Below are 16,707 nucleotides of genomic sequence, written 5' to 3' on the forward strand. Positions count from 1 at the left end.
CTTACGACCAGGAAAATATAATAACAGTCAAGGAAAACAATTCCTAAAGAAAAATAGACTAAATAAATAAATAGATATTAAGCAAGTATTATATTGCTTTAATTGTTGTTGGTTTTACATCGCCAGAGACACATTCAACTAGATGGACGAATTTGCTCAACAAATTAATAAAATATAAACAAATGTAAACTTTGGGAGAAATGAAGGCTCCCTGCAAAGTATAAGGATCGATGCCCAGTTTGGTTTGATAGAAGCCCTTTAAGGAGTAACAGGTTTGTAAGATTTCTAAGGCAGACCAGAAAGCTGGAAAAAAATGTTCAGGAAGAAAGCGGTAGCGGACCGTATTGCTGTCAAGAGACCTATATAGACCAGCCCCGCTTAAACCACCAGGGTCAAGTCTTCCCAACCGGTAACTACGAGCTCTACTCTTCCCCTGCATAGCTTTCCGGCATCAGCCAGTCATTCATGCCGGAGGCGTAAAAGCGGTATCTGCCCATTCGCTCTGCCGGGGACTCATAAAACTGCCTTGACCAGAATGCTTCTGCACGTTACAAACGCTGCTGCTTCGCCCCGGAGCAAAAGGCCAGCTGTTAAAGGAGAGATCGAGGGGATATAGGCAAAACTCCCACGAGCCAAGAGGCAGTCGAAACCACCCCGTATATGCCCGGCACAGACACCTCACATTCACACCTTCCGTGATTTCGGTTTCATGGATCGGAGGATCGATCTGAAACACTTCCCTTCATGGCGCCCGCTTCATTCATAAGGAAGAAAAAGCCGAGCCGGAATTCGAAAGCCGGATTTCTTTCCTAAACCTTAACATTGATCTTATAAAAGTTTCCTTTTGGGAACGCAACTTCCGGATTTCTTTTGTTTGTCTTGTTTTCCTTGGGCTCTAAGAGGATCGAAAGAGCAAGCTGGTGACGGAGGCAACGGGAAATCTAGGATTTTATCAAACTAGAATTTCCCCCGCTTCTGGGGAAATTCTAGCATGTTTTTTTAGAAAAAGAGATTTGACAACGGAGGACACTGTTACGATTTGATTAAGAATTGACTGGTTCAAATAAAAATTCGAGGTTACACATGGTTTCCTTGATTAAACATTTTTCGGAGAGAAAAGTTTTGTGTGGTAGGTTCTTTATTTGTCACAGCCAATGTCTTAATTTATACTGCTATGCTGAATTGCAGAAAAAAATAAGTTAGCCCATGTCAGCTCACCTCATGTTACATTAAATCTTATGGCATCATCTTCATAATAGTGAATTTCTTGAATAACCTTCTACTGGACAGGAAATGATAGGTGTGATATTCTACATTTTTTTTCTCTATGAATGTTTTGTACTCCAGATGCTATGGTATTTATTTTCCAGTCCAGCGGCCTCTGCTGTTTAGAATGATGTACTTATACTAGCACAGAGCAGACTGGATCAAATGTTCATTTACTGAACTGCACTTTCTGGATAAAAATTAAAAAAACTTAGCATACCTTTTTTTACCAAGATTGAAGAAGTTGCAACCAAATAATTAATTTAGGCCCCCTGAAGGGATCCTAGTATTTAATTCTGAACACTTCAACTAATGTTGTTTACAAATTAGTACTTGTACAGGCAAATTTATAATTTAAATTTAAAAAAATCTAAGGCTTGGAAAGGTACCTCATGGATTGCAGGCAGTTACATAAAGCCTTTCTCATTTGCTAGGAAAGCTGATTGTGGTATAATGTAAAATTATGTCACTGAATTTTGGTGGAAACTATGTGTGCAATATAATACAATAAAATATAAGAATATAACATAATAGTCTTAGAATTGGAAACAAGTTAACTAATAGAAAGTAGTACAAATGTAGGATCATGAAGGCAATTTATATACTTCTATATCAAAAGCACAAAAAGATCCTTTCCGTGGTGAAAGGATCAGCCAGTGACATCACCATTGCTCAGGGCACCTCCGCTGGGGACTCCTTTGCTGTCCCCATTAAGTGGTACTCATTTATCTACTTACAGTCACCCCCTTTCGAACTGCTGGGTTGGCTGGAGCTAGTGTGGCAGGAGTTCATCTTGTTCTGCAGCAGCAACTGGGTCTCAAATGTCTACCTGCTGTTAGCCCAGCACCCTAACCTTGTGAGCCACCATACTCCTAATTTATAATAATACCATACACAGGTTGAAATTGGCCACTTCATTAAAAAATACTTTTATAGTTTCCATTTAGATATATTTAATAAATTCTGCTGATGATGTAACGAAGGGCTTTGGGCAATTCCTATTATGGCTGTACCTGGAGGAGATAGATCTTTGATATGCAGAATAAACTGGCTCAGGCCTTAATGGCCCATTGACAAAGGTGGGGAGGGGGCTGAGTTTCTACTTCTCTTTTAGGGGAAATATTCTGCCTTTTTAGTATATCCTAAAATATTTCATTTTTCTAGGAGAAGGGTGGGTTATAACTTCCAACAATTCTAAATGCAGTGTTTTTTGGTGTGCTTTACTTCAATCTTGGTAAAGTCTGCATTCTTAGTGGTCACTGGCACACTCACGTAAAATTTGAATGCTTTGTGAGCAAGTGTGTGTGTGTGTGTATGTGTGTCTATCTCCCACCTTTATTATTTTTTATAAATAACTTAAGATAGTGAACATACCTAATATTCCTTCCTCATCTGGTTTTCCTCATAACAACATTGTAAGGTTTGGGCTGAATGAAGGAAAGTGACTGGTCCAAAGTCACCCAGCTGCTTTCATACCCAAAGGGCAATAGAACTCACTCTAGCAATTTCTAACCTAGTTCCCTAACCACTATACCAAATTGGCTCTATATATAATATCCTTTTGATAAACGAAGTACAGCTCACTAATTCCTATCTGCACCTGCAATCAGAACACAATTCATTAGAGCAAATGACAGCTGGTCAGAAAAGATCCAGTGAACCATTAGACTTTTCCTCTTCTTCTTTTTTAACCATGTTCACAGATGAATTCGTTTATGCAGTTGAATTCTGCAAAACTTTCTGTGAATACTTGAACAGAGTTGAGAGACCCATTTGCAGGTGAGAACAAACGCGCTTACAGTTTCAAGTGGAAAGTTTGCTTGCCTGCAGATTTTACCCCCATTAAACGTAAGTGCAACTAAGCGATACGGTTTCTGCGGACACCACTTGGATAAATGCGTCGGCCTTTTAGGGTGCCACGAAGTGTGGCACGAATCGTAGGTGTCTTACGATTTTCTACACAGCGAGGGAGATCCGCCCTTTTAGAGAAACCGAGTGGCGAAGCATCTCCGTCATCGCGCAAGCCAGGTGAGCGCGGTCGCTCCCCTTCCACCCTCGGCGCGCTCGGTTTGCAGATCTCGCGGCGCCTTCTTCACGCGACACGCACTCCTTTCCCGCCATCTTGAAAGGATGCACGCAGAAAGCTTCCGGACCTTTGGAGCCCGGTGCGCATGCGCGTTCCGCGCGGGGTGGTCAAGCGAGAGTGAGAGAGGAAAAAAAAAAAGGGGTGAACGCGAGAGGGGCGAGAGGCCTCGGGAGCCTTTTTATGCCGCCGCTGTCTCTTCATGATGTACCGTCCCGGTTGCGGCCGCTCGAGCATGATCGCCTCCAGCCGGCCCAAAGAGAACAGCAGCTCAGGCTCCCGATGTTCCCGGTCCGGTGCTTCGGCCACCCTGACCACTGGGTCAGGTCGAGGCCGTAGCCCGCGCCGCTCCCGTTCTCCGTCTCCCCGGGGCCGCCGGCACCACCGCTCGCCGTCCAGCGGTCACTCTTCGCGTCGCTCGCCTTCCCCTCGTCGCAGTAGCAGGGTACGCTCTCCGTTTGGGGTGTGTGGGGGGGAATTCGGAGAAGTCCGAGCGGCTTCGGCCTCGGAACACGCGCCCCGCGTTCCCCCGCGGGCTCCCCGTGTCCTGTGGTAACGGTTCCTTTACCGGTCCGCCTTCAGGCACCCAAGCCTTCGCCTCCAGAGAGCGTCCCTGCTTCCCTTTATGTCCCAGGAAACCCGCTTCCCGCCCGCCAAGACTTATCCCGTGTCGTTTGGTTTGGTTTGGGCTGAGCCACGACTATAAGGTTGCCTGTCGGAAAGTTAATTTCGCCCCAGCACACCTTTAAAAGCAAATGTGGGGAAAGGGCTCCCTATGGAAACCCGGAAAAGCGTCCTCCGGTTGCCAAGTAGGAAAACCAATCGCACGTTACCGAAGTTGGCGCCGGGATGCCGAGCCAAAAATGTGCCTCCTTTTATTTGTGCCCTATATCGTTTTTTTTTTAATCGATAAACCGTTGTGGTTTGTGCGGATGTGTTAATGCGAATTAATTACACTTGGCAGGCCATACAAGCCAGGACTTACGTATGACGGCAGCTAAAAGGGCAATTTCTTTTCACCTCTGCTGAGCTCTCAGTAAGGTTTAGAAGTATTTTACCTGACAGATGGAGTCCCAAAGTAATTTCTACAAAATCAATTATGATTATGTAGTTTGTATTCCCCTTTGGGTTACTTCGCTTATCCTGTTCGGTATTGTTGCTACTTGGCAGTTCTGAACTCTCAAAAACCTTTAGTCTTTGGTATTTTATCTTTTTTCTGAAAGGAAAACTGGGCATAGAGTACAATCATAAATGTTAATTGAAAGCATGTGTTAAATAGGGCTTACTTTTCTAATAAGAATTTTGTGGTTTCATTATAAATTTTGTGGTTTCATTGTGATGGGTCTAGGCTCAGTGCAATATGTAAATGCATTCAATAAACCATGCTTACAACAAGTCAGTGTTTTTCAGGTTTTTATGTAAGCATAATATTGTACTGCCTTAAGCATACAATTCATTCTTATTTTTAATTCAAATTAAAATGTCATCAGCAAAATGCTGAATAAGGACTGCTTAGAAGTTATATCTGTTTTGTAAACCATAGTTACAGAAAATATTAGATTTTTCTATGGAAAATATTTGATTCTTTTATGGAAAAGAATATTTATCATCACAACTGTTTGCATAGACAGTGAGGACAGACATTGAAATTAGGGATAGCCATGTGTGAATAATATTTAGTAAGAAATCACAGGTGGTGCAGTTGTGTGCCACTTTTGCACCACTAAGGTGTGTGGTTCTTTACTAAGATTTTAGAGTCAGTATTTTGTAGAGTTTGAAATAATCATAATTCACTTTAATCTGGATGTTCTACTGAAATTGTAGAATATAAATCCTTCTATGGCTTTATAAAGGAGAGCTTAATTGTTCAGAAACCATAAAAATTCAGTTATACTTTAATATGAGGCCTTTTGTAATATGGTTCAATGTGGTGTTTAAATCTATATTGTAGTTAGATTGTGGGAAATAAGGAATGCCTTATCCACAAGTTGGAATGTAAACATGATTTGTTTTTAATTGCACAACACAAGGAAGAAAGGGGAGGTTTGCTTGCCAGCACAAAATTTTCTGGTATTCATTCCAATTGTAAGTGGGAGTGATAAGTTGAACATACTTTGTTATGACACCTGAAGTGGATTTCCTGTGTGAATACCATACATAAATTATATTATGTGAAAGTTGTTAGGGCTAATGTAGTTCTATAGTATTTTTAACCCCATTCACTCATGTCTGCTTTTCAAAGTCTTCTTGAATGAGTCTCTGCAGGGTTTTTTTGGCAAGTTTTTTTAATAGTAGTTTGCCATTGCCTCTTTCTTAGGGCTGAATGTACTGTAGTGCTGTAACTGACTCCAAGGGCCCAAGCTGGCTTTGTGCCTAAGGCAGGAGGAGAATTCACCATCTCCCAATTTCTAGTGAGATGCCTTAATCACTACACCAAGCTGGCTTTCACTTCTATAGTATATAGATCTGACTTACATGCCTACTGTAGTAAAAGTATTGGTTGGGATCTTGCAAGAAAGAACCTAGAGAACAATGAACCTTCTTTAACCAAATGAAAGATTCTTGCTTAAAGTCCAAAGCGTCAGATGAATTCAGTGGAATTTCTCTTTGTATAACTAGTCGAAAATCAGTGATCCAAGTTGTTGATTTAATCATTGTACTAAGTGCTCAGCCATTCAATCTGAAACATAATGAAATGTGGTTTCAGGTAACACAGTATACCTGAAGGCATCAAATGTCATTTGCAACTACAGTCACTGAATATATACCACATGCTAAACCAATCATGTAACTCAGCATAATACAAGAATCCAGATAAGATTTTACGTACTTACAGAATTTCTGTACAGCCATGTTCTAGAACAAATGGAATGTTTTAAAGGCAGGACTGAAAAATACGGTGATTTTTTTTTTTGTAAATTTTATTGGTTTTTAAAAACAAACATAAACAGACAAAACATAAAAACATCAAACTTTCTTCCATAAGTATACAAGCAGTGTGCCGGTTGGTTTACAAATTATTTTCTGCATCCATTTCGTAGTTTTCAGTTACAGTTACATTGCATAATAGCTCATATTATCAATCAAAAATTGAATACCCTAGTGTCATTATTAATTAATCATTTGACTATAGTTTTATTCATTCGTATTTTACGAGATAACCATAATTTACTTAGTTTATTTTATAAGAATTCATATTATCCCCCCAAATCTATCCTAAAAACATTTTGTAGATATAATAAAAAAGAAGTACATCTTTATATATTTATTTTCTAAAAATCTACATATTTCATTATTGTATTTTATTATCTAACCATTGATAGAAAAGGTCCCAAATTTTATAAAATTGTTTATCCTCTTGTTCTAGAAAATACTGGACTAAAATCCACATGTGGTTGGAAAAAGTGACAAAAAAACATATAGATTTGAAACCAGAGATATTTTTACTGGGAATTTTACCTGGTACATATAGCAAAGATTTGAAATATTTGATTGTAAATGTATTAACAGCGGCTAGGATTGTATTTGCTAAAAACTGGAAAAATGAGAAAATACCATTGCAGGAGGAAATCATTAAGAAAATATTGGAATGTGCTGAAATGAGTAGATTGACATTTGAAATTAAAATACGGTGATTCTATATCCAGCTCAGAAGTTAAAAATACACTCTAGTGACATGAGAAGGGCCATAAATCTATTTTCAGTAATATTAAGGAGTTTAACAGATAGATTTATAATCCTGATGGTACATTACACAAATGTATTGGATTGGTTATATTTATGAAATTGTACTCAGGTTAATTATAGGCTTATATAGATTAATGAATATTTCTGAAGTAATGTGCACTTTTTTCTTGCCATAACCGTGTTAATTGTCCACCTGCCTTCAACTACATCCACTGCAGTTTTTTTCATTTTGGGTTTTACTATATTCTGCTCAATTTACCTTTAGATTTTGCTTCTATCACTAAATTATAATACTGTGGCTGCACAACTCAACTTATAAATTAGAATCTCAGTAAAGCTAAAGGTTTCCCCTTTACTGTAGGGGGTAGTGCACATCTCTGTTTCTTCGCTGAGAAGCCAGCATTGTCAGATACACTTTCCATGATTATATGCCCAACGTAACTATATGCTGAGGTGCAAGGAATACTGTTACCTTCTCATCAAAGTTGTGCCTATTTATTTACTCACATTTGTATGCTTTTGAACTGTTAGGTGGGCAGGAGTTGCGGCAAGTAACAGGAGCTCACCCCATTACATAGCACTGGGTTCTTTTTTTTTTTTTGAAAACAATTTTATTGTTTTTTAAAAAACAAACAAAACAAACAGAACACAAAAACATCAGCTCTCTTACATACATATATACAAACAGTGTGTCGGTTGGTCTATCAGTTTTTGTGCATTCATTTCATAGTTTCAGTTACAGTTACATTACATAATAACTCATTATCAATCAAAAAATATATATCCTAGTATCACTATTAAAGAATCATTTGACTATAATTTTATTCATTCATACTTTATGAGATAACTATAATTTATGTAGTTTATTTTATAACAAATCATATAGTCATACCAAATCTATCCTAAAAACATTTTATAGATATGATATCAAATAACAAAAAAAGAAAAAATATCTTTTTATATATTCCTTGTTATCTAACATTCCAAATATTCTATTATTGTATTTTATCATCCAACCATTGATAGAAAAGGTCCCAAATTTTATAGAATTGTTTATCCTCTTGCTCTCTGATTTCAAATGTCAATCTACTCATCTCAGCACATTCCAATATTTTATTAATAATTTCTTCCTGCAATGGTATTTTCTCATTTTTCCAATTTTTAGCAAATATAATCCTAGCCGCTGTTAATACATTTACAATCAGATATTTCAAGTCTTTACTGTATGTATCAGGTAAGATTCCCAATAAAAAAATCTCTGGTTTCAAATCTATGTGTTTCTTTGTCATTTTTTCCAACCACATGCAAATTTTAGTCCAGTATTTTCTAGCGTCCTCACAAGTCCACCACATAGGGTAATATGAGCCAGGTATTTGATGACATTTCCAGCATTTTTCAGATTTATTCTTGAACATTCTTGTCGGGGAAAAGTGCCACCTGTAAAACATCTTATACAAATTTTCTTTATAAGCTATTGACATTGTCATTTTATAATTTTGCGACCACAATTTTTGCCATTTCTCTAAATCATTTCCATATCCAAAATTCTTCCCCCAAGCAATCATAGTTTCTTTAACTTGTTCTTCCTCTAGTTTAATTCCCAGTAAATAACCATATAATTTTTTAATCACCTTTTCATCAGTACCTGTCAAAATCTTATCTAGATCAGTCAGTTTATCATAGAATCCCCGTTTTAGAATCTTCATCATACCTTGAATGTATTTGCGCATATGAAAACCAATTCATCTTTATATCTGTTCCTCTAGATTTTGCATCGATTTAAGTTCTCCCTTTTCATCCAATATTTCCCCATATCTAGCTGTTTGTTCCTTCTTATAAATTATAGGATAGGAAAACGCTTCAGTGGTCGATAACCAAACTGGAATTTTCAAATAACATTGTCTTTTGTTCTTCTCCCAATTTAACCACAAAGACTCCCGTATATAATGTCTTCTAAAATAGCCCTGTGTTTTAGTTCCCTTATACCATAAAAAGGCATGCCAACCCAACAGCAAATCATGACCTTCTAGTGTCAACAATCTGGTCTTTCTTAATGTTATCCATTCCTTGACCCACATCAAATTTGCAGCTTGGCAGTTCAACTCCCAATTAGGCAGACCAAAACCACCTCTAATTCTAGCATCTTGTAAGAGTTTTAGCTTTATTCTCGCTTTCTTATCTTGCCATATATACTTCAACACAATTTTATTTAAATCTTCAAAATAGTCTTTTCCGAGCCTAATTGGTATTGCTTGAAACAAATATAAGATTCTGGGTAAAATATTCATCTTAATTGTTGAAATTCTCCCTATTAATGACAATTGTAGATTTTCCCATTTCTTCAAATCTAAGGCTATCTTTTGTTTAAGTTTAATATAATTATTCTCTTTTAATGTACTACATCTTGATGTCAAATATATCCCCAGATACTTGACCTTGTTCGTGACTTGAATTTTCAATAGGTCTGCCAGTTCTTCTCTTTGTCTTAGTAACATATTCTTTGTCAAGATCTTTGTTTTATCTTTATTTATTTTCAGACCAGCCACCTCACCATATGTCTCTATCTTTTCCAATAGTTTTGAAGCTGTTTCTAAAGGGTCTTCCAAAATAAAGGCTAAATCATCCGCAAAGGCTTGCAATTTAAATTCTTCCTTTTTAATTTTCATTCCTTTTATGCTTTTATCATCTCTAATATTTCTATTCAACACTTCCAAAGTCAATACAAATAGCAAAGGTGATAGGGGGCATCCTTGTCTTGTGCCTTTTCTTATATTAATAAAATCTGTGAATTCTCCCTCTATCATTACCTTTGCCGTTTGCTTATGATATATGGCTTCTATTGCTTGAATAAATTTTCTGGCAAAACCCATCTGTTCCAATAGTAGTAACATAAATCCCCAGTTCACATTATCAAATGCCTTTTGGGCATCTAGGAATATCAAAGCCATTTGCTTTTCAGGATGTGCCTCATAATATTCCAAAGTATCCAGGATTACTCTCATATTGTCTCTAATTTGTCTCTTTGGCAGAAATCCATTTTGATCTGGATGAATGAAATTATTTAGATATTTTTTAAGTCTTTCTGCTAAAACTGAAGCAAAGATTTTATAGTCTGCATTTAATAAAGAAATAGGTCTATAGTTCTTAATTTGTAGTAGATCAGCCTCTTCTTTTGGAACAAGTGTAATATAAGCCTCTGACCATGTTTTAGGTATCATCTTCTTTGACATAGCTTCATTCATGACTTCTAACAATGGAATGCTCAATGATTCTTGTAGTGTTTTATAGAATTCTGCCGGAAGCCCATCTGGACCTGGTGCTTTCCCATTATTTTGTTTCTTAAGTGCTTCAGTTAATTCCATTATTGTTATATTGCTTTCTAACATTTCTTCAGTCTCTTTAGATATCTTAGGTAGATTAGCATTCTGTAGATACTGTTTGACTTTTTCCTCATCAATATTCTCTTGCTTATATAGTTGCCCGTAGAAGTCTCGAATAATTTCCTTTTTCTCCTTATTACCATGGCAAACTTGGCCTTGATCATCTATTAACTGCGATATTTTCCTTGATTCTTTCTCCTTTCTCAATTTATATGCTAGCCATCCACCTGGTTTATTTGCATCTTCAAAATAGTTCTGTTTAGCACTTCTAATTTTCTGTGCCATTTCTTCCTTCTCTATTAGACCCATTTTATGTTTAATTATGTCCAATTTTAGTTTAATATCTTTTTTCTGTGGCATTTTCTGTAATTCTTTTTCAAGTCTTTTATACTCGTCTTCCAAGACTTTAGTGGCTTGCCTTTTCCTGATATTCTTATTTCTTATGTAGTCTATTATCAAGCCTCTAGCATATGCCTTCATTGTATCCCAAACATTCTGAATCGAAGTATCTTCTTTTTTATTTTCTCTAAAGAAAAAGGCCAATTCTTTCTCGATCCATTGTATAAAATCTTTTTCCTTTAAGATAGTATTATTTAGCGTCCATCTCGATCTTTTTTTTTGTCCTTTCCATTTAATTGTCATTGGATTATGGTCTGCCCAAGTACTTGTTTCAATATTTATTTCTTGAATATTAGATATTAATTCTGTTGAGATCCAAATCATATCTAATCTGGACCATGATAAATGTCTATTTGAATAAAAAGTGTATTGTTTAGTTTTAGCATTTCTTTCTCTCCATATATCTTTTAAAGTTAATTCATCTATCATTTTAAAAAAGGATTTAGGGAGTCTTTCTGTTTTGCTTTGTTGTTGTTGCTGTATAGTCCAGTTTATTGTCCGCAATTCCGTTAAAATCTCTCATCATAATTATATTGGCATAGTCCAGTCCAGTTATTTTCATGTGTAATTTTTTATAGAATTATTCTTGTTTATCATTCGGAGCATAAATTGCAATCAAGAGTATTTTTATATTATTGTCCATTATTTCCACCATTAATACTCTTCCATCTTCATCAGTATAAATCAATTTTGCTGGGGTAGCCTCTTTAATGTATAAAACCACTCCTCTTTTCTTACATTGAGTCAAAGAAGTGAATATTTTCCTTAATTTTGGCTGTACTAACAATTGTTCATGTTGTTTTTTAATATGTACTTCTTGTAAACAAATTATATCAAATTTTAATTTCTCTAATTTATGAAAAATTTTCCTTCTTTTAACAGCTGAATTAAGTCCATTTATATTCATTGTAATCAGTTTTTTCTCTTCCATGATTATATTTTGTAATTAGGTTTGACAGCTCTCGTAGATCTTGGTTCACGTTGTGCTTTGATTTCCACCTGTCCACCAACTGCGTCTTCATCTTTTTCAGTCACCATTTGGTCCTCTTGGAATTCAGTTAGTGAGACCTCTTTTTCTGCCTCTTCCTCTCTCCTTCCAAAAAATTCTGCGTAAAAAAGTTCTGCTTTCTCAATTGAATCAATTCTGTGTCTCTGTTCTTGCCATGTAAACATTAGTCCTTCTGGAATCAGCCATCTATAATTCACCTCCTTTTTCAGTAGCATTTTAGTCAAAAATCGATATTCTCTTCTCATCTCTCACTCTTCTAGGTATTTGTTTTAAAACCACAATCTCCTTGTCTTTGTATTTCAACGTCTTCTCTCTTGCCACTTGTAATATTTGTGTTTTAATGGATTTTTGGGTAAATCTGATGTGTACTTCTCTTGGTAAATTATTTCTCATCGCATATCTTGTAAAGACTCGATATACCTCATCTACTCCATCCATCATCTTTTCCTCTGTTATTTCCAAAGCATCAGCCAGAATTTCTATCATTATCGTAGCTAAATTTTGTCCTTTTTCTTCCTCTATGTTTTGAAATCTGAGATAGAATTCTGACCTATCCATCTCCCACTTCAGCATCCCACTTTTATCTTGTTCAACTACTGTTAATCTGCTGTCAATATTTCCAATCTTCTCCTCTCTTTGTTTATCTTCTTCGATTTTTTGGAATCTCTCATCATACTTCACCATCATTTGTTTAATATTTTCAATTTTTTCATCAGTCTTCCCTGTTCTTTGTTCAATGTTCTCTATTCTTTGTTCAGTAGTGTCTGATTTTGTCTTGAGATCTTGGATTCCTTACATAATCATCTGTAAAGTCACTTTTTCTTGTTCTTTATCTTGCTTTAACATTGTCTGGATTAAACGTTGTCCTCCAGATGGTGGGGAGGCAGAAGTAGAGGTAGAGACACCAGACGGTATGAGTTTCCTACTCATTTTGAACGATTCAAGACCTTCAAGTTCTTTTAGACTTTAATCCAATTGGTAAGGTAGCCAGTTATAATCCAAAATGAAAAATAAAAATAGTAGAGAGTAAAAAGTCCAATGGTAAAGAAAAAAGGAAAAGAAAGAAAATTCTTCAGGTTCTTCTGGACCCTAATCCAATTATGAAATAGTCAATTATAATCCACAATAAAGGATAAAAATAAGAAGAAGGAAAAAGCCCAATAATAATAAGAAAAAAAACAAAACAAAAGAAAAGTTTCTTCAGGTTCTTCATACCTTAATCCAATTAAAAAATCTCAATAATAAAAAGAAACCAAAATAGACCAAGAACATGGATGGAAGAAGCAAAAATCTCAGTGGAAAAAAGGAAAAAAAAGGGAAAAGGAGAAATTCTGAGGCTTTCCCTTTAAAATAAAAAGCAAAAATAAAAATATTGCAAAAATAAAAGTTTACAGTAAAGCTGGTAAGGAGGGGTAACACAACTAAAAGAAAATAAGAAAACACGCTGCACTTTGTTTAATTATCCAAGGCTCTTATTATGACTCTCTTCTCCATAAACTTCAAAACCAAGCTTCAAGTGTTTCTGGGAGGAGGGGGAAAGTGAGAACAAAGAAACTTCCTAACACTGCCAGCTAGAGGCTTGAAAATATTTTACTTGAAGTGGAGAGAACATTTCAAGGACATTTCAACTTGATAAGATAGAGGGAAGAGTGTGGCAGAATATTATTACAGGTGTTCTTCTGGACTTCTATCAACAGCACTGGGATCTTGAACCGGGCTTGGACAGCTGAGACACTGCACCCTTAGGAACTCAGTATATAAGACTAATCAAGCTTCCTTGAAAATAGTTTTAAAATTTACATTATGCAGATATAGTTACAGAAAATACTCAGGATTATTTCCTAGATAGAGCACAGGAATACTATCTATTTTTCATTCATTTCATATTCAATATGTGTTTTTTCTTTTCCAAAGCACAGTGCCTCTAAGGTAGCTTGTAATATACATTAATCAATTCATGTTAATGTATAGTAGTTGCTTTACACAACTTTTGACAATAGATTATAGCTTCAAAATGCTGATCACCAAATACCTTAAATTTTAATTTGAATCAAGGAGAACTAAAGAATTTTCACACCTTGTAGAAAGTAGCAGCTGTAGATTGTGTCCCATCCTTTGATAGGGAATTTCTCATACTATCTAGCAACTTCATTAATCCTGGTGCTGGTCCAGTAAATATTGCTTTGTCTACTCTAAAATGAAAATGTTCACTACAATAGTGTGAATCATAAATATTAAAATTTATGTATTGAGAAATTAGTGCATAATTATTGCAGATGAAATAATGCATTTGTTTCCTTTGTTTGAGGGAAAGAGAGAGATAATCAAGTGCCAAGTTTGCCTAATTCTGTATTTATAGATGTCATCTATCTATTGTAAAGTAATTATGAAATACATGTATTTTCTGCATAAAAATGAGGCAGTAAGTAATTTTTGGGGGGTGGGAGAGAGAAACAGAAATTATATTCCCTCTTAAGACTCCATTGAAACTAGAAGGGTATTTAGGAAATATGTCCTCAAAGAAGAAAATGCTTTTGCATAATGCACTTTTAACCGCTGCTACCAGCAGATGCAATGACATATTTTTTATATTGTTTTATTATGTATAAATATTTTGAAAACAGTATATTTTCCAGGCACTTAATTTTACTGAAAATACGATATACTAATAGTAATAATAATATACATAGTAATTATAGCAATAATTATGGTTATATTAGCTTATTTGTAATATTAATTAGACTAGCATGCTTATAGTCATAAATCACGTTCATTTTTTACATACACACAACAATAATCTTTCTTCTTCTAACTTCTACCGCTTATATCTAACCACTGATAAAACTTATCCCATGTTGAATAATACTCTGTATCTCCTTTATCTTTTATTTTTAATGTCAATCTATCCATCTCTGCACATTCCAATATTTTCCAAATTATGTTTTTGGGATGTTCTCATTTTTCCAATATTGTGCGAGTAGAATTCTCAATCCTATCAATACTTGAAGCATTAAACATATTCTCCCTTTATCATAGCTTTCTATTACTATACCTAACAAAAATATTTCTGGCTTTAAATCTATATGCTGCTTAATCATCTTTTTCAGCCATGTGTGTATTTTTGTCCAGTGTTTTCTTGCCTTCATACATGTCCACCACATACGATTATAGGTACCTGGCGTCTGGTTACATTTCCAACATTTGGCAGACATATTTTTAAACATATTTGCTAGTGTTGCCAGTGGCAGATACCACCTATAAAACATGTTATATAGGTTTTCCTTATATGCGGTAGCCATTGCCAGTTTGTAATTTCTATCCCAAAGTTTTTGCCATTTATCTAATTCTACAGCATAGCTGAATTTTTTTGCCCATACTATCATTTTTCTTTTACTTGTTCATCTTCCATTTTAAAGTTTAATAGGTAACTATATAGTTTCCTTATCAATTTTTCACCTGTCCCTAATAGTATCTGATGAAGTATTAGAAAACCCATATTTTTGCATCTTTCATACATCTCAATTGTATTTGCAGTTGTGGCCGCCATGCTAAGTCCACCCCTTGGTTTTGTAATTCCTGTCTGGTTTTAAGTTCCCCTTCATCGTTTAAGATGTCTTTGTAGGATACAATTTTTTCCAAATTGACAATATTTGGATGTATCAATGCTTCCATTGTAGAACGCCAAACTGGTATTTTCCTATAGTTTTTTTATTTAACTTTTTCCCATACTAAAATAAAGATTTCTCACATAGTGCCTTTGAACGTATCAATGTACTGTATTCCTTCCATACCATAGAAAGGCATGCCACCTTAATTGAAGATCGTGGCCCTCCAGTAATCTTCTATGCCTCAAATTTATCCATTCTTTTACCCATGTAAGTACAGATGCTTGGTAATACAACTCGCAATCTGGTAACCCAAACCTCCCATTACCTTTAGAGTCCAGTAACATTTTCAGTTTTATTCTTGCTTTTTTCCCTTGCCAAATATATTTAAATTTTATTTTTTCCAATTCTTCAAAATATTTTTTCTCTAGTTTTATTGGTATTGTTTGGTATAAGAAAAGTAGTTTTGGCAATATATTCATTTTTATAGTAGCTATTCTCCCTAACATTGAGAGTTGTAGATTCTTCCATTTCTCCAAACCCAGTTTAATTTGTTGCATTAACTTTATATAGTCATCATCTTTAATTATTGCACATCTTGCTGTTGAGTAAATTCCTAAATATTTCACTTTCTTTACTATCTGAAGATCTATGTTCTTTGTCAATTTGTTTTTCTGCTTGTCTGTAAGGGTTTTAACTAATATTTTAGTTTAAAAAAAATTATTTTCAGTCCTGCAATTTCTCCATATTCCTCTATTTTTCCTGTTAGTCTGGGGCTGGTTTCTAATGGTTCTTCTAAAACAAAAACAAGGTCATCTGCAAATGCTTGTAATTTATACTTTTCTTTTTTTATTTCCATTCCTTTTATTTCTGGATCCTGGCTAATATTTCTAATCAACACTTCCAGTGTCATTATAAACAACAATGGGGACAATGGACATCCTTCTAATGACAGATGTTTTGAAAGGGTGCTGGCAGATTCATATAGGATCAGGGTTGTAATTAAGGTTACAAATAATTTTTGGCTTTTTGCTATCTACAGGATGCTTTAAATACAGTGGCTGGGAAACCAGTCAGTTTTCTTAACAAGGTTTCTTGGAAGTGGTTTGCTATTGCTTCCTTCCTAGGGTTAAGGAAAACTTCCTAGAAGTTACAGTTTCTAGCTTGGTCACATACTGAATCACAATAATATTATGAACTCCAATGTAAATCCTCTGGTTATATTTTGATTGTTTTTTAATAGCATAGCCCATGTGATAGAATCATACTTTTTTCCAA

At 35.3% G+C, this 16,707-nt stretch overlaps 1 protein-coding gene across 5 annotated transcripts in view; it reads left to right on the forward strand.

Annotated features, from left to right (window-relative positions):
• Nucleotides 1-3,412: 3,412 nt before the first annotated feature.
• ZNF318 (zinc finger protein 318) overlaps nucleotides 3,413-16,707 on the forward strand; it is a 39,089-nt gene continuing 25,794 nt past the window's right edge. For 4 of the 5 annotated variants that reach the window (XR_003373612.2, XR_015744043.1, XM_026695532.2 and 1 more), the window contains exon 1: nucleotides 3,424-3,794. Coding sequence is in view for 2 of the 5 variants with exons in the window: in XM_026695532.2 (XP_026551317.1) it covers nucleotides 3,552-3,794 (243 nt within the window). In the remaining 3 variants the exon portion in view is untranslated. Of the gene's footprint in view, nucleotides 3,795-16,707 lie in introns of all 5 variants that reach the window. The other variant, XM_087935818.1, reaches the window with a different exon arrangement.

This window comes from Pseudonaja textilis, chromosome 1, assembly GCF_049901715.1.
Source record: "Pseudonaja textilis isolate UNSWEBS1 chromosome 1, rPseTex1.2, whole genome shotgun sequence".
NCBI lineage: Eukaryota > Metazoa > Chordata > Lepidosauria > Squamata > Elapidae > Pseudonaja > Pseudonaja textilis.